Source organism: Aricia agestis, chromosome 5, assembly GCF_905147365.1.
Source record: "Aricia agestis chromosome 5, ilAriAges1.1, whole genome shotgun sequence".
Lineage (NCBI taxonomy): Eukaryota > Metazoa > Arthropoda > Insecta > Lepidoptera > Lycaenidae > Aricia > Aricia agestis.
This window is the reverse complement of record NC_056410.1, coordinates 20060616-20080477: the sequence shown is the minus strand read 5'-3', so window position 1 is coordinate 20080477 and position 19862 is coordinate 20060616. Positions and strand designations below refer to the sequence as shown.

Sequence of the window (19862 nt, the reverse complement as noted above, 5' to 3'; positions counted from 1 at the left end):
CAATAAATCTAAATTAAGTAAGTATTTTTCGTGTGATTTATTTGTTATGTAACCGAACATTAACAAGAAAAAATTTAATTAAAATTGTTTACAATAGCTCGATCGATCTGATGATTAGCCTAGATTTTACGAGGCCTTCTAATAAATCATACGTCTAGAATTATAAATTTACATTTAAAGTGGTAAACTCACCCACCAGTTTAGTAATTATGGTAATAATAACTGTAAAAGTTAAGTAAAACAGCATAAAAATATTATGGTAGAATGTAGATACTGCAAACAATTATTTCTTCCCACATTCTGAAAATAAAATAAATTAAACTATTTAAACAAGATAACCTTCAATATCATTTAAGCTTATTTTTTGTCAAAATATGAGGGTTTGGTTTAAAAAATCTAATTCAAGTTATCACCGACGCATCATGATTTTCGTCGGATTGTAATTCAAGACCCTGACAACCACTTGGTTCGTCAATCGAAGGATATCCGCCTATAATTGTCGGATTGCATTCGGAATTGGAATCATGTCATCGCAGTGACCGGAGTTATTAAGTAGATTACACATCCATCGTACTGCTACTAATGCTTATGCCTGGTTCCTGAGGCATACAGAGGTTTTTTGAGGCAGACAGAGGCTGTTTATCTATCCAACCAATCATCAATGGATGGTTGGTTAAATTTTTGACGTTACCCAATCAAAAGCGCTTATAGATCTTCTGTCAAAAAACCTAAAAATTTTCACGCTTCTCATACGCTGCTTTAACGACGGGAGAAAAGGTCTTGAAAATAGGTTAAACGAGGAATAAGCTTTGCGATAATAAACAATTTACTGTTCCCTCTCAAATCATCCCACGACAATATTGTCTTGTGCAACGAATGCTTATTGCTTAGGTCATCTCGTGTTGTCATTTCATTGCAATATCGGATTCTGCGTCGCATGTATGGCTTCCTATTGTGTAATCTTGTGACGCTCGAGTTATATTTATAGAGTAATCTGATTTAGGTACAAAAACTTTATTTCACGCGACAACACTAAAGTTGAAAACGTATCAAATTAAATTCTGAATACGATGACACTGGTGGTAATAACGAAAGTAATGTTATTTTAGTTTGGTCCCCCAGGACCCGCTCTGCTAACAGTGCATAACGAAAGGCTTATCAAATATTTAAAGAGTTGTTACGCTGCTGTGTTTTAGTAAACTATGTGTCATAGTGTGCACGAACTAGCGTGGAAAACTAATTTGTCCTTTGTTATGACTTCAGTACTTATTTAATTAGTTTTACTATTCTGTTAGTACCTGTCTCGTTTGTCAGACTCTATCTACGGTTGCAGGAGAAATGTTTACTGCGTGGAAAATGTGTAATGCATAATTAACTAATTATCTGTTTGACCGAGCTTTGCTCGGTATCCGTTGAAAATGACATTTTCTAGAAATTATTCCTAGCTAGATCGATTTATCGCCCCCGAAACCCCCTATATACTAAATTTCATTGGAATCTCGGAATCGGCTCCAACGATTTTCATGAAATTTAGTATATAGGGGGTAATATATATATATATATATATATATATATATATATATATATATATATATATATATATATATATATATATATATATAAGAATTGCTCGTTTAAAGATATAACTAAAGTAATATGTAATAAACAATAATATTATATAGTTAGGTAGATAGTTAGGTACTACTAATACTTTAATTGGGTTTTACCCAACTTTCGTTTTTGTTCCATTTGCGAGTACCGACCTTTATACTGATGCCTCATAGTCATCAACATCATCATTAGTTTTTATAGAACGTGTGCTTCGTCGTTTTCCTTTAGTTTTTTTTTAATGACGTCACACGAACCGAGTTGGAATAGCTACGAGTATCTGTGTTCTAGCTTGGTCGTAGAATTGTTCTCGTTCGGTGCACAGAAGGATAATAAACGTTGCAACTTCTCTATTGTGTGCTTAGTTAATCCTTTGGGAGTTGGTGTAGCGTGCCAACTGCCAATCGAACCTCTTATCGTGGCAAACTTTTTATGTCCCGTATTCCCCGATATTCTCAGTTGAGGCTTCTAAAATATATTTATAAATAAGAGTTAAATCGTACTCGACGGTTCAATGACTCTGACATGAATGGTTGCGACAGTTCATGATAAATTTTGATAAACTAATTTGCATGAGTGTGTGGCGCTCTGGCGCATGATTTGAATTGTGTTTATTCATTGAGAACTTCTCCCATGGATATTTCATGTGTGTAATGTACCATCGAGGAAATTGATTCCTAGGCAGTTGACAGACTAACTTTATTCGGTCGGATCATGTCAATTCAATATTAACCCATCAATCCCCAAGCGACAGCCGGCCGTATATTACAATTGAAAATCTATTGTGTCTGCGATACGCACGATGGAGGTGTTAAGCTACGATGTCCAAAAAGCCTGGAGCAAATATATGCACTATGCGGACTTATCTCTAGCAATGGTGAAAACCATTTCGGAGACTGTTTACATTGCACATTTTTAAATTGAAGATTTTTTTAACAGGCTTTGGCCTACTACACATTCCCGACACTATATTTCCTGTGTCGCCAGGGTTGACAGCGGTATCCAACCACAAAATCCTTTGATATGGTCTCAGGGAGCCCGAGGGACATTCTAAAGCTGTCTTGGGCTAGGAACACTAGCAAGTACCAGTTTTACCTCCCCTTACAAAGAGAGAGACAGCTCAAAGTAATAACATTGTAGTTGTAACTTCTTTGCGGTTGATCTCCCCTCCACCACACAACGGTAGATAAAATATACTTATTGAATCAGAACAGGGCTATGTGCAGTCAGCCGCGAATGATACCGTTATGTAAGGACGGTTGCATTTGACCGACTCGGAGGTTTCGATACCTACAGCTGACAGCTTATTGGCTGTTTTAAAATTGTTCTGTTAGGTCCAGCGGCTCGTGCTAGAGGTATTTATAAGTAATGAAAAAAATAAAATAAAAAAAGGTAATCCATAAAAAAGCATCAACCTAGGGTCACGTAACCTTTTAGGGTGCTTTTAGAATACATTCAAAAAATATTGTCCACGTTTTATTTATTTTTGGTCCATTTGCATCACTAATTTCTGACTTGAATTTTATTCTATCTTCTCTATACTATTTTCTAACCTAGTCTTCTATGTAGTTTCGAGAATATGTTGTGGTTTTGTCATTGTTCAACTAAAATAAACCCTACAAATCTACACGTAAAAACTCTAAACATTATTTTGAAATACAATATTTGAGTCCTTGTTGTGACTATAACTTTACATAATTAATATCTTATCTGATGTCGCGGTTTATGTGATGCAATGTGAGAATCTCTTAGTCATAGTCTATACGAAGTATACTTTGTTAATTTTACGCGTCAGTAAAAAATCTCAAATAAAAACGGAACTAATCTTCTAAAGCTCGCAAGTCCCAAGATTTAGAGCTGGTTTCGGTCTAAATTGAATCCGTTTAAATTAGAGGCTCCCAAACTCTTGTTTTATAGACCATATTCAAATTTTGCTGAATCCCGTGCACAAAAAGCTACATTACTACCAAATAAAGACCCTGGTGGTCGGTCTACTTGGACCACTTTGGGAAAAATTGGTTTAAATTAATATAAAAACTCTGTGTACTACTCAAACAAGCTGCAAATCAAATTATTGGTTTCCTGGTCTGCTCTAGTGCATCAAATTACTGGTTTGATGAAAGCTCCAACGAGGTCACTATTTCCTGTAAACTGACAAACAGTGCACTAATAGCGTTACATGTGACCGTTTTAATTTGTTTTTTTCTAGAATTACTATTCGCCTCGCTCATTATTCATTTGTGTGCCGTTTCTGTTAATTTTTAAAAGTTTTACCTCAGTATGGGTGGTTCTACAAAAAATGGGTGACTTATAGGAATATTTTGTTTACTGTAGTTTTTATGGTTTTAGACAAGTTTGGGTTTGTAAGATGAGTAATATTAATTAACATATTGTTGCAAATCGGGACAGTAACTTTTTAGAGTAGTTTTTAAAATATTTAGATTTTTCTGAATTTGACTGCAAGAGGAATGACGAGGGTAACACAGTACTGATAATAAGGCGGGGATTAATCTCAATCAAAAACGATAACCTTGCACACAACCAAAGATCAAGCGTATACGCATCGCAATAAGATTCATTTTAGCTTAGCATAAAACTGTAGGTTCTCGGGCGGATCTTCTCTATTTTTCATGTTTTTTTTAAATATCTTTGGAAATAAATATTAAGAAACAAAATTGTTCGGTTAAAAATTTTTAATATAGATTTGCTAACAATTTATTCAAATAAAATGTACAATTATCCTAGTTAATACTTATATTTCGATGAAATAGAGTTTTTTCGGAGGTGACTTTGTAAATTAATTACAGTAAAGTATTACGTTTTATTAAAATGTTTAGGGTTTAAGGTATTTTGAATATTGTGCTTTATATCTCATATTTTTTAACACTTCGTTATTATATAGGAACTAGGTAAACCGGGAGTCACGGAATAACAAATTGGGGTTTATCCTCGCCTTAAGTTACAATAAGACAATATTACCAAGTACCAACTAAACATAATTAATATGTTTACCCACGCATACATGTTTTTGGCAAAAAAATTCGCATTTGAAAAGTACACAAAGGACTGACGAAAGATACTAATGACAAAGTTTTCTCGTTTTTTTAAATACAATGCAAATCTAAAGATTTTACATTATAAAAGTCCTGAAATTCATTATTACATAAATTAAAGATTGTAATTATATTGAGTTCTCTGGAATTAATCGTAAAATCTGATATATTATCTTGATTGAACGTTTTTCGGTTTGTGACAACTGACAGTAAGGTCTTAAAAATATATGTGATTTAATAAATATTGACTGGTGACAGCGAGTTACCCAATTTTTTTGGAATCACCCGTAAAACGAATTCCAATTTAAGGTGCAGATATCCGATTTGAAATTCATTTATTTGCCACATGCAAATGAAGCTCTGTTTTTGTATTTTTAGCTCGACTTTGGTGTGAAATATGTTTTATTCGGTGTAGTAAGTAGAGAGACGTCACCAGGCTTCACTAGAGGAAGCCCACAAAGCAAAGATAAGCCTCGACCATATCAAATTAATACGACTTACATTCGCTCACTGGAATTGAATATTCCAGATGGTAATCTTGTATAGAAAATTGTCACGGAACTACACTCTGAACTCGTCTTTTCTCAAGAATAAAAGTACATGTTATGATTCCCAAAGTCTGGAGAATCAACAAGTGCTGATGGTTTTGAAAATCATCTGAACTGTTTATTTTTCTTCTTTCTTTATGAGGGCTCAAATTTTTTTATCTCTTACTTTACTACCAAGCAATTTCTAAAGGATACGTGACAAAGCAGTATCCGGCAAATTGCGCACTTCAGCTATAGGTATTGTCTGAGAAAATGCTCCTATTTAAGTGTAATGAGAAGCAAAACATAATTACAATAATTGAACATTGTCGCACTGTTTATAGATACGGAAAATCGATTGAACGTAACGACTTGGTCATGAAAACCTATAATACAATTGTCATGAATTGCTCTGAGAAGCCGTTTACCACGTGATTCCCTGAACTACGTCCACGTTCTCTATATAAGGTTATGTTATAATAAGTAATAAGTCATTGCAGGTACCATGTGAACAAGTTGATCTTATGTGCTTATTAGTGGATGGATCTACGCACTTGTTCTTAGGGCTAGTTCAACAAGCGGTGGTAGGTCATCAAGCAAGACAATTCTGGTAGCATTAACATATTACCTGGTCTTTGAAATTTCGATTCTTTGACGCACTCTCCCAATCCCGATGGATTGGATTTCGGAAAAGTTTTCGCTCGGGTTTGAGTCCGTCCGAGTATTTTTTAGGGTTCCGTAGTCAACAAGGAACCCTTATAGTTTCGGTCTGTCCGTCCGTCTGCCCGTCGCGTCATATAAAATCATAAAAATATATTTTTTTGGTACATCAATCGGGGATGATATTATATTCTTTTGCGTCCACCCCACCGTGGGGGCAGTGACGGATTAGCCCTTAATCAAATTAATACTTAGATCACAGTTTCCAGGAAATGCTATTGTATTCTATTGTTGTCGCGATCACCGGTGCTCTTATGGGGCTTGAAGAATTAAGCAATTGCCTAGGCCCTAGGGCATCACGTCTGAGGGGGCACCAGAAGAGTAAAGGTTCAAAGACCGATTCTAGTTGAGATACGGATAGAGGGTCCCACAGGCATGGATTGCTTAGGGCATCAATTAGTCTTAATCCGTCACTGCGTGGGGGGTGTCGTTATAACTATCTATGGACGCTTCACACCACGTCAGTCTGGCCCCGTGCTAAGTACCTACCTGAAGGACTTGTGTTACGGGTACCAGACAACCAAAATATATTTAATACTTTTATACTATACATGATATATTTAAGATTTTTGTTAAATGATACACATAATATTTAATACACATCCAAAACCCAGGAACTTTTTTTGAAAAACTTTTTGTTCCGTCGGCGGGATTCGAACCCGCGACCCCCGGCTTGAGCTACTAACAGCCCACCAACTGAGCCACGGAGGTCGTCAAGTCGTTGGATAGGTTTTTAACAACAAACGTGATTTTTTGGCCTTCTTTGCTCGATATCAATAATGGCAACAGGTAGGCACTTGATAATATTTTCACAAAGGTCTTAATTATATGTATACTTTAATAACTAATAATAATATTAAAATTAAATGAAAAATTAAGGGGGGCACAATTTATGGCCTATTTTTGCTCTATAACGATACGGAACCCTTCGTGCGCGAATTATTTTTGTTTATTTGTTAGTTAGTAAATTTTTTTCCAGTGCTGCTTTAATCCATCGACAGTCGACACGTGTATTTTGCACTATCCGCATTAAATAACTTACGACATCTAAGATTACCAAAGGCCAATCCATCAAAGACAGCCGTAAATGCTGTCCGAGGATGAGTAACGTTATTACCACTAGTCGTAGGTAATCCTTTGACCTACATATCTATTAAAGACAAGGACAACAATGTCCAAAGCCATGTGAAGGGTCACATCTTCTTTGAAATAAACTTCGCTCAATATATATGGTTCAGATCAATTCGACAAAACGGCTTTTGGAAAATTTGTTAAGGTATGCATCCAATGGAATACTTACAGCTTCTCTGAAGTCTAATAATTCCACCTAAATCTAAGTCTTTCGTCGTCCAATCGTCAGCATTCATTAGCCTTACATACTTACGTTTGCAATATGCAGTAGATTTTTTTTTTGATATAAGAAAACCTTACCTAGCAAACAAGTTCAAGTATAAGACCTTCACTGTACGTCTCTATAGGTTGTTTTGATGGCTGTTGCGCATTAGCAACGACTATAAAAAAAACACAAGTACCATGAGTATGTCTTTTCAACCGTGAAGTTGGACTTATCTGTATTTTAGTCAGCACGATATGTTTGAACCTTGAGTCATGATATCATAGAGCAATTAATGTGCTTGCGTTTCAATGTGTTTTCCAGTTTGCTATTGTACGAGGAAAAAGCACTTCTTTATGAGAATTTATAAAAGAAACGTGCTGAACATAACTTACTTGCTTACAGCAAATTGTAGAGCAGTGGATTAAGGTGTATGAATATAAACAGAAAAAAATAATATGATCTTGTTAATGTTTTTTCCATTTGTTAATAGCCTCCGTCAGATGATTCAGCGGCTTGGCATAGAATCAACAGAAATGCTATTCCTAGATTTGGTTAGGACTAAGGAAAATGCATGTTGGATTTGAACCACCCTATTAGGTTATCACTTATCAGTAAACAACACGCTTTTCTTTTGTATTGCGCGCAAAAGTCCCTATAGAATTACTTCTATGTGACTTGATTTGAACGAATGAAAATATTGATATCCTTTTAATAAAATCAATTACGATTTACGGAACTATTTATGTGTACTTTAATAAATTATTAACTTTTTCTTAGAATATTGCTGCCTGTTCAGAAAATAAAGAGTCGAACCATGGTCGAACGCTCGTATCAACCGTAGGTACCTACGCAGTACGCAGTTTCATTCAGGTCAATGCAGGTAATGGAAAAAGAAAGTTACAGTTTAATGAATACATTAATATACCCTGTAGACTCAGTGCAAGCCTCGGTACAATATTTAATCGAATTGATAAGTAATGCTAATTGAATGGAAAAAAACGTACAATACACGTGAAGGTTAATTTGATAGTGAGACCGAGGAGGTCAATGTTACCAATATAAATAAAGTGATAATTCGAACATTTGTTGAAATTATTAAAATACGTTTGTGGATTGACCAAAAGAGGACTTAAAATCATAATCCATAAACACAGTTGCCGAAAACGTCCCGGGGACATAGGATATTATTGTCCACATCTAGAAACAGGCTAAAGAAGTCCATAACTATTAATCATGCTAAGCAACCCCTTCTGTCTTCCTTGATCCGTATTAGCAAGTTTTGGCGCGTGTAATATACAATGGTGGAGTATTTCATAGGGCTGTTAGATATCTAGTGTATCCAAAGTGGCGGATTCAGGTCACACACAAAAGAGCATTGTCGCGGGTTTGTCATTGTGCGAGACAAAACAGTGTTTAGACAGCACTATGATATGGGTTAAGAACGTCTCGGAGATTATACTCATCACTTTTTTTGTTTCGCCATTGTGGGGAGTGTTTCCTTTGTTTTTATACTGAACCTTGGCGTAATTGGTTCTTTGTTCTCACGTTGATCGCTATCGATAGGTTTTGGAGTATTTTTATGTCTGGATTTAATATTCTTTTGAGAATTACGAACTTCGACGAAATACTGTTTAATGAGGGCAAGTATGCATTTGTTAATTTGCGTCGATTAAAATTTTAAATTGTATCACGTACTGCGATTTTAAAATCACAGGATATTTGCGCTGGAGCGTTTTAGAAGCCTTCATCTGCCACGTATAAAGCTAATTTAAAGTCGCTTGGTAGTTCGGTCACGTTTCCGTCCTAACCGCCCTAATACGAGTCTTTGTATTAATAAAACATTAAGGTGTTGCTCGAAATAACCTGGTTGATTACACTGCGCTACCTGGTACATACCTACGTAAGGGATCTAATTCTCGTAGCTTGAATGTCGTTTGAATTCTCGGGCTGTCCAGCGAAACATGCTCGTACGGGCGCACACGAGCTCTATAAAATACCCATTAAATTAATAAAATTAGGATAAGTGATTTTTTGAGTAACGCGGAAACTGAGAAGAGCTTTGCCGTGGGAGAGCCATGCTTCGGCACAAATGGGCCGGCTCGACCGGAGAAATACCACGGGCTCACAGAAAATCGGCGTGAAACAGCGCTTGCGCTGTGTTTCGCCGAGCGAGGGAGTTTATCGGAGGCCCAACCCCCTACCCTATTCCCTTCCCATCCCTACCCTCCCCTATTACCCTATTCCAGCGTTGCCAGACGTCTCGATTATGGCGGACATCCCGATTTTTTCATCAAAATTGAATGTCCCGCGCGGGACAGGCTCAGTCCCGCTTTTCGGGGAAAGCCCAAGCGTACGTGCAACGTGCTGACTGCTGAGAAAGAAAGGTGCGTAATGAAGATGGAGTGTGGGAGGTAGAGGGGTGGATTTTCTTTGGCTACTTTAGTTATCTACTGTCGCGTAAACGTTATTTTAACGCAAATAAAAAGATAATAACCCTCCCGGCAGTCGGGTAAAAATTCAAAATAACTTTTGATTTTATACCTTTTTTTTTTACTTTGTCCCGCTTTTGACCGAAGAATACCGCTTTTTCACTCAAAGAGTTCCAAAGTCCCGACTTGGCACAAAAAAAATCTGGCAACGCTGCCCTATTCCCTCTTAAAAGGCCGGCAATGCACCTGCAGCTCTTCTGATGCTGCGAGTGTCCATGGGCGACGGAAGTTGCTTTCCATCAGATGACCCGTTTGCTCGTTTGCCCCCTTATTTCATAAAAAAAAGAGCTACGAGTACTACGATTATACTATCCTGTTAAATACCATTCTAATATTCCTAATACAGGAACACATTCGCAACAAGGAAGTTATTCAAAACATGTACCTATGTTTGGAATGGCAACAGAGTTAGTCGCAGTTTGAAAGTCCATTAGTGACAGGAAGGGCCAACCATTTTACCGTTACAGGTCTCTGACCCTCATAGTCATACAGTTCGTTATCAAGTTAATGTTCATTATTGTTCATTGTGTTCCTCTGCTACTTGTATGACCTTCGCAATTATGAGTTGTTTGAATAGATTATTGTCTAATTTATAACCTCTTTATCAGATACGAGTTCGTTCACTCTTGTTTAAATAGTATAGAGCACTTTCCACGGTCAATTTGTTCGAATGTATTTCTCGATTTTAATAATCCAAATGTGGCGACTTGAACCAAAAAGTAAATTAGTCATCTTAAAAATTATAGTTTTAAATGAAGAACCGATTTGTATTGAAAACTGTGTTCGTGCACGTGACGGTGATGATAATGATGATGATGGTTAAGCTCATCTGACGGATGATTTAAAAAGGTCCCAACATGGCGCTTCGCCGGACCCTAATGTAATAATTGCACGGAGCCGGTACATTTACATGAATTTTGTAGCGTTACCGACCGCCCCAGTGTTCAAAATAGGCGCCAGTACAGCCTTATTTTAGGTTAATAGCTCTTTTATTTAGGTTGTGCATAGTCTGTACTATATATCATGGTGGACTTAGTTGGATCTTTAAGCAGTGAAATTTGTGAAACACGATTCTTAAATTAATTGTAGAGATGCGCAGCCTGAAGCGTGGAGACTAAAATATCGCGTTGACAGATAGGGAAGGTTATCATTATTGTTTATAAAACGACATTAGCAACAAAAATACACACCAAAAGTAAAAAGTGTTTGCAGTGGGTATTAATGCAATAAAATAAATATGACACCATTAATAGGTAAGTACATGGACTGATATAAAATGCAGAATAATTAAGAATCATTATGTGGTGTCACGTTTTTAATCAATGCGGTATAGAATACAGATTATCGATATTTCACTGATATAATTTAAACAGCAAAAACTATTTAAAAATAGATATAAGAAAATGGCTCCAATAAAAAGAAGATTGACAAAACGTAAGAGTCTTAAATGATTGTGAAGTATTGAGGCCTAAAGCCCACGACTAACAAGTATGACGTGATGTGAGTTGTGACCTATAATATCACAACTTGATTAATGTTTGTCCTTGTGACGCCTGATATTGGAATATCAACCGAGATTACACGGGGTTAGGTAAAACTAATTAAAGGTGTTATGAGGCAAATACAGCTCAGGACGTCCTGTAATATGAAGTAATGACGATTTGAAGAACCTCCTTTATTCATCCACCCTCTGCCAATTGCCATCCTCCTGGCTTTCAGTGGATGGATGTCATTAGGGGATGTCTAGTATCAGAAATGACATACGAAGAGAACATAAAGTTATAAGCAGAGGGGTTCTTGTTTGTACCAGAAATTATCATTTACATTGGCCACCGCGATTGTGCGATGCAGGCAAACTAAAAATATCTAAGATGTTTTGTAGAACATAACTTCGGTCTTAGCTTGACTGGCTGGTTAGGCTAGTGCCTAGTTATTCCTTAATTCATGTATCAGATGTGTCTTTGTTGTATTTAAATCTTTCAACGATGATTATACATTGCTCTCAGATTATTTATTGGACGAATTTATTGTGAGAAACAATTTCCTGTTCAAATAATGGATGTGTAAATTACGCTGAAGATAAGCTACAATGGGACAATAAAATGGGATAATGCGCCTTGTAAACAAACAGTCGTATTGTTGATTGCTAAAGAGTTTATCCGCTAATCCGACCATTGTCATTCAGTTTGAACAGCGCCTTTGTTTCTGCGCACGCGCATGGTATAGAGGTCAGTCGCACAGTGCCCTAGTAAAGGGCAATTTGGACATATCAGTTGGTCAATAAATGCATAGCCGACTTTTTCTCCTAAATAAGAGACGTCAAAAAAGCTAGACACTAGAAGCTATGGAATAAAAATGAGTGTATAATTACTGTACACTGCACAGGTTTATTATAATGCCGTTTTTAGTTTCTTTCAGATGTAATAACTTGGTAAACCATATTTGCTTTCCACATTGAAAATCGATAAAATGTAATCCGTGCCGTTTTAATAATATAGTATTATTGCACTTGTAATAATCTCAGTAACTGGGTCAAACACTACGATTTCGACTAGTTTAATGCACAGTATTTGCAGTTTCATTTCAACTGTTGTTGATTTTGGTAGAAGTTGTTTTATTTGCTTATATTAATAAAGTTTTGGATTTAGCAACTCTATTGAAACAATGTATGGTAGGTTACCCAATGCAGAATTCGGCTGTCGCCGCAACTGCAACAGAACTCTTTGATAAAATTGGTAATTTGAAGACCCACTACTCTTCACATTCAGATAACAAGTATGCAACTCAGCTTCAGCTCTATTCTATCGCCAGTTTCACCATTACCATTTTACCACCATTACCATTATATTCGGAACTACCAGTGTTTCGGCCTTAATTGTCACCCGTCAATGTTCCCAACAGACAGGTATTTAATGTGTTATCGCTGTCGGTGTTAGCGAGATGTCAACGGTAATTGATGCTAAGTGATAATTGACTTCGGAGTACGTTTATTGGAAACAACGCACTGAATTTGAGTGAGCACTGTATGCGTCCGCATACTTATGCATTGAATCTGGTGATATTTCAATATTGGTAGGGTTTGCTGGTTTAAGCGTTCCATATTTTGTGTTAAATTCTGATGGAGATAATATAGGGACTCCGAACACAGATTATATTGTACTAAGGCTCAATTCGTATTGCTATTGTGGTGGTCAGCAATCTCTAAAGTACCACCAAAGATGTAGTGATTTTGTTTTAATACCAGGTTCAAGTTTAGTTAATTTAGTGTAGTCCAAGTTGAGTGATCGGAACTCTGTGGTTATTGCACGTGGCATAACCGTTTTTCCTTGATGTAATCAATTCAAGAAGAATGGCATTTGTATTCCACTTCGTCTTCTATATTAAGTACCTCATTCATTGGGATTCCCCTCACTTACCTATCATATCGCACGAAGTGCCCATCGGTTTCCCCTCATTCAATGGAGTACGCTTCACACCTCTGAATCACCGTTCCGCACGTTTCGGCTCCTTTATTCCTTGGCAGATCGACCGTATCCCATGACCCACTTCCTGGGTTCATCGACCGCGTGACGTCACGGCTTCTCGCGGGGCGGTGCGGGGGAGGGGCGAATGGGGGCGGACGTCACCCGGGGGTGTGTTACGGTCCCGAGGTCACATGTTCGCCGTTTGCCGAGCGGGGTGGACGTGCTATTTTTGGCACGGAATACGCGGGTGATTTAGTGACATGACTATTATAGGTATGGGTTATGTAACTCCTGATTTTTGCAAGGTCATTGCGATTGTGCTTTAAGAAGTATCTTTGTCCAACGGCCAATCTTTACCTTGGAATAATGCTGAAAATATTTCATTTCCGCATTTGCTTAGGACGCCCCGAATTGTCATAATGACTTGCAAAATGTATGTGCAAAAATATTCTCGTTTTATTTTAACAATCATAAATACTGATGAATTTAGATTTGACGCTTTGTGGTCAGACCCTACGAAAATATCCTACTTTTCTTTGCATATAGAGTTTTAGAATCTAACTTTGTAAATAAAGTTATACGGTGGATCACCATTTTCTCCCTCCTGCATATTTTCGCTATCATTTAAGACCCAAATAAAATATATTATATATCTAGTAGGTAAGTAATAAATAAGGTATATTGGTTAATGATTATTTCATTATTATGCAAGGAATCTTCTTCAAGGATAAAATAAATGTAAAAATGTATTGATTGTCGGTTATTATAATTCTTAAGCCACCGTAATGACATAATTATAGTTATAATATAGCAATTTTTTTTCTGTGCGAAAATAAATCAACACTCAGTGGCGTGATATTATTGAGTTCTTTTATTACTATTTAAAAGAAAACCTCCTTATTTTATAAAGCACTAACATTTAAAAAATACTAATAAGTAATACAAGGAGTATTACTTATTAGTATTAATGTAGGGGAATCTGGGGACACTTGATCCCCCATTTTGATTTTATGATCTCATGTCTACATTTCTTAAGAAATATAACACGTGTTTAGACCATAAAGTTAATATACCTAGCGGAATAGAGCAACGATCTCGAGCTGTCAAACGAAACCGAAATTGGTTTCATCCAAATCAAATTGGCTAATATAGTAAGCGAGACATGGTTTAGTTTCATTATTAGAAGAGGATCATATTGTATTCCGATTTCCATGCTCAGGGACACGTCGTCTTTTCAGTTTTAGTCTTGCTGATCTCAGAAACTTCGATAGCGCGGTTTAGGGTTGTTTGGTCCTTTAAATTTTACACTACTTTTTTTTATGCGCAGGGAAAACCCTTTTAATGGGTGCCCCGGGTTGGGGATGTGCCTCAGTTAAGCTGAGCACCCCGGGGGTATGTGGGACTCCGGGCTTACCCCCTAAAACCACCTGCGAGGCCTTCAGCCGTATAGGGAGGGATGTCCTGTATCTGTCTAACACAGGACTCCCTCCACACATTTGACACTACTAACCTAACCCTACTTGTGGTGTTATTCCAGAGGGCGTGATGCGTGCGCCGGCGCGCGTGTGCCGCTGGTCGCAGGAGCCCGCACCGACCGCGCCCGCCGCGCCAGCGCCGTCGCCACTGCATCCCTGCGATGATGATATCAACAACCGCCTGGCTATATGGTAAGACTACTGTTAAGACTATATTTCCGTGCCGTTTGAAAGAGAACGAAGTGTGACAAAGTAATCTTTTAAATTTTCTTATAATGGAAAATGAAAATGAATATTCCCCGGAAAGTTTCCATTTCTAAGGAATATTTCCTGAAAACTTCCAAATTTGGAAGTTTTGAAAACTGTCATTTTATAAAGACAGCTGTCTTTTATTTTTAAATGTGTGACGTTTATTTTTGAATGCAAATAACACTAAAATTAGGTACTTTTTATAGTTTTGATTAAATTGAACATACATTAGGTATAAAATATGTGATATGAAAGCAGATTTGTCTACTTTATTATTCAGTCGCATGATTTAGATCGTTTTTATAAATATTTATCTAAGATAATATTATTTCCAAACATAATATATTGCTCAGGATTGACTTTGCTTCTTTCTTTCGATTTTTATGTTATATTTTTCTTTGACACATATAAAATTGTATGTTTTTTAGTAAAAACTAAAATAGTTTTCTAATAGTAATACAGAAAATAACATTTTTTTAAGTATACGTGTCTCTATTAAGGGTCGAATTAACGGCTAAACTTCTTTCTAAAGTCAATCAGCTGATTTGATCTTACTCATACTTACATAAAAAAAATTACGTATTGAATTGAGTACCTCATCTGTTTTCGTCGGTAAAAATTACTATTTTATAGAAGAAAAACCAGTTTTAAAAAATTCGCAAATGTTTCTGAAAGTTTCCAAAATTTCGGAAACTTTGGAAGTTTTCACGGAAATTTGACGGTAAACTTCCTGAAACTTTCCAAAGTTTCGTAAACTTTCCGAAATTTTCAACACTAGTCCCTACGGATCCAAGAAATATTATTCAAATATTCTGTGAAAACAATTTGATAGGTTTCAATATAACTTGTACCTACAGTTTTTCTAACCTACAATACTTTACGTTCCAGGCAAGGCGACATATCGACGCTCGAAGTGGACGCCATCACCAACTCCACTGATGAGACGCTGTTAGAGTGTAACGTGGTCAGCGAGCGGATACTGCACACCGCCGGGCCCGACCTCAAGGAGGAGATCGTCGACAGAGCGCTAGGTACGGCCTCCTAGATGCTGCCGGCTGCTGCTGCACAGCCGCGTGTGACGTCGTGGAGTGTAACGTGGTCAGCGAGTGGATACTGCACGCCGCCGGGCCCGACCTCAAGGAGGAGATCGTCGACAGAGCGCTAGGTACGGCCTCCTAGATGCTGCTGGCTGCTGCTGCACAGCCGCGTGTGACGTCGTGGAATGTAACGTGGTCAGTGAGCGGATACTGCTAGCTTCTAGAAAATTGCGTATAGGAGCTAGACAATAGAAGAAGCTTCTGCTTTTGTCTAGCTATACGCAATTTTCTATAGAGGTGTGAGTGCAGCAATTATGGACGCAGCAGCAAGATTGTCTGACATATTATAATGCCATAAGGCTTTAAAGGTACACGGGACAATTATCTTAACGATTTATCTCCTCGATGTTAAAATCGAACGAAATATTGTACGTGTGTAGCAATATCGCAAACGATTTTACGTTCAAAAGATCGATTGGACGATTTTCTTGACGATCGATCGAAACGACAAATTGTCCCGTGTAATTGTTGCCTCAACTTCTTTACTTAAAGGTTAGGTAAGGTAGGGTAGGTATAATAAACGTAACAACACTGCAGCGGCGCACAGTTTTTTGTATGAACTAAGCCGCACTACGCGACAACGGCGCTATGCAATACAAAACGTCAGTACTAAAGTAGGTGAAATGTCGCTACTCGGCTGCAGTTTAGGGCCGTTACAGACGAACGGCACTTGTCGACGGCACGCGTCGTAATGTGTCCCAGTCACCGTAATAATTACATACTCATTGAAACCATACTATTTTAACGAATGTTTCAGAATGCCGCGTCGGCGAGGTGGTGGTGACGCCGGGTTTCGGTCTGCGGTGCCGTCACCTCATACACACCGTGTGCCCCAACTACCGCGCCGAGTACCGGTCCGCTGCCGAGACCGCGCTGTACAACTGTTACAGGTATGCTACTGACCTCTTAGGCTGGTTTTAGTATCACGCGGACCGTCGGTACGGATTGCTCCATATAGATTATAGAGTATAGACTATATCTGTATGAAGTCTGGCAACGTTGCACCGACCGACACAGCGGTGCGGCAACGCCGCATCGGTCGGTGCGGCCAGCACCACACCCCAAGCCGAACTGAGACGTTGGGTGATTTTAGTTACAGAATTTTTGAATCGCAAAGCCCGCGATAAAAGCTATGCAGTAGCTTTAAAAGTTACAGCGCTTTGCAGTAGGGGGTTAGACACTCGAGTAATACATTTCGAGTCGTGGAGTAATACAACGACTCCGTGGTCCAGTGATTAAGAGCGTGGCTCTTGACTCGCAGGTCGTGGTTCGATTCCCGCGTTGGAAACATGTTATTTCTAAGTTTGGTTAGGACACTGCAGGCTGATCACCTGATTGTCTGACAAGTAAGATGATCCATGCGTCGGATGGGCATGTAAAAAGTCGGTCCTGCACCTGATCTCTCGCCAGTCGTGTCGGTCTTCCGTCCCACTTGGTTATGAGAGTAAAGGAATAGAGAGTGCTCTTGTGTTCTGCGCACACACTTAGGCACCATAAAATTACTCCTGCGTAACTGGCCTTGTTTCAATGAAACCAGCCACCGTCACCGAAACCGGTGTGGCAGTTGTTTTTATTATTATTACTAGCTGTTGCCCGCGACTTCGTCCGCGTTAGCGTAGTAGATCACATGACACATCCCAAGTATTATTTATTGTACAAAAATATTCGATGTACAGAATTGAATTTCCTACGATTTTATTACATAAAGATGTTGCGCGCGGCTTCGTTTGCGTAATTTAGGAATTTCACGCAACCGTACATTGTTCCGCAAAAAATAGCCTATGTCCCTTCACGTGGTCTACTCTTCATGTTTGCCAAATAACATAAAAATTGCTCCAGTAGTTCTTAAGATTTCATATAATTCATCAAATTTCATATAATTTCCCCCGTTTTTCCCACATTTTCCTCTATTTCTTCGCTCCTTTTAGTCTTAGCGTGATAAAATATAGCCTATTGCCTTCCTCAATGAATGGGCTACCTAACACTGAAAGAATTTTTCTAATCGGATCAGTAGTTCCTGAGATTAGCGCGATCAAATAAGCCCTTTCATATAATTTCCCCCTTTTTTTCCACATTTTCCCCTATTTCTTCGCTCTTATTAGTTCTAGCGAAATAAAATATAACTTATAGCCTTTCTCGATAAATGGGCTATCTAACACTGAAATAATTTTTCAATTCTGATCAGTAGTTCCTGAGATTAGCGCGTTCAAATAAGCCCTTTCATATAATTTCCCCCGATTTTTCCACATTTTCCTCTATTTCTTCACTTTTATTAGTCTCAGCGTGATAAAAAATAGCCTATGGCCTTCCTCAATAAATGAGCTATCTAACATTGAAAGAATTTTTCAAATCGGATTAGTCGTTCCTGAGATTAGCGCGTTCAAATAAGCCCTTTCATATAATTTCCCCGTTTTTTCCACATTTTCCTCTATTTCTTCGCTCCTATTAATCTTAGCGTGATAAAATATAGCCTATAGCCTACATCGATAAATAGGCTATCTAACAGTAAAAGAATTTTTCAAATCGGACCTGTACTTCCTGAGATTAGCGCGTTCAAACAAACAAACAAACAAACTCTGCAGAATTATAATATTAGTATAGATATCTCGAGTAGGTGACAGACCACTTCAGAGTTATGTTTGCTGTGATTTTTAAACTATAGAAGTGATTTTGATAAACTTTCGTATAAATATACTTTAAGTCAGAAAACGACAGAGGATTATTCGGCGTAACGATTGCAGACTCGTCTCTAGTAAACAATATATTTTGCACAGTTGCTGCGCAAATTGCTCTTTGCAACAGTGAGCATGCCCCTGACCAACTATACTCCGTTCTTCATTGTGATCTTAAGACCCAATTTCTCCAACGAATGTTAAAGTTAATGCTCGAATTAGTATCACGTTACCTCTTTCGTTCTTCATTCGAATGAAAGCGAAGACATGACACAAACACATTTTAATAAGCTGTTTACCTTAACAGACGTTTGTGAAATTGGGCCTTTTATGTGAACTAAACTCAGTAAGATGCCGCGCTGGTTAAGGAATGTTTTATTTTTTATTTTTATTAAAAATCAAAACTTGACTTAGTTATTACTTTCATCGTAATCGAGCTCACAACATACCCCTGTATTCTTCTATTGATTCGGATTTTGCCTACTATGCTCTGCTAAGTTCATTGTGTTCTATGCTACCATTTAAATCAAGCACGTTTAATGTTTACACATTAAACGCAAAGAAATATAATGGCATATTAATTTTACGACTTTATTATATAAACTAGATGACGCCCGTAACTCCGTTGCGCCAAAACTCGTTTATCGCGGGAACCGTACATTTTTCCGGGATGAAAAGTATCCTATGTCCTTTCCCGGGACTCAAAGTATCTCCATACCAAATTTCAGCATAATCGGTTCAGCGGTTTGGGCGGGAAGAGGTAACAGACAGACAGACAGACGGACAGACACACTTTCGCATTTATAATATTAGTATGGAAGTATGGATTAATATTGTTTACATTAAATTAAAGTGAACCGAAACGAACTATGATAGAAATATTTACACAGCTGGCATCCTATACTCCACTCGGGCTAACTTGTCGCTAGCGGTCATTGACTCCCTGTCAAAAACTTGTCATTTTCCATATAAACCGCGATTGACAATGAAGTGTCAGATATTGTTTATCGTGGTTTTATATGGAAAATGACAAGAGTGGAGTATAGGCATTTTTAAAATGGTCAAAAGCTGTATTTCGAAGACTCATAGTAGGCGGATATAAAGTCATTTCATTGTCATATCGTGATCTATATGACAATGAATTTTTTTTTGACATGACGACACTAAATAAC

The 19862-nt window shown here is 37.7% G+C and overlaps 1 protein-coding gene across 2 annotated transcripts in view; it reads left to right on the top strand.

Annotated features, from left to right (window-relative positions):
* The window catches only part of LOC121726797 (protein GDAP2 homolog), a 92653-nt gene that overhangs the window by 17766 nt on the left and 55025 nt on the right, over positions 1-19862 (top strand). For both annotated transcript variants that reach the window (XM_042114326.1, XM_042114325.1), the window contains exons 2-4: positions 14735-14864; positions 15810-15952; positions 16776-16908. In XM_042114326.1, coding sequence (XP_041970260.1) covers positions 14743-14864; positions 15810-15952; positions 16776-16908 — 398 coding nt within the window. In that variant the 5' untranslated portion in view covers positions 14735-14742. The remainder of the gene's footprint in view (positions 1-14734; positions 14865-15809; positions 15953-16775; positions 16909-19862) is intronic.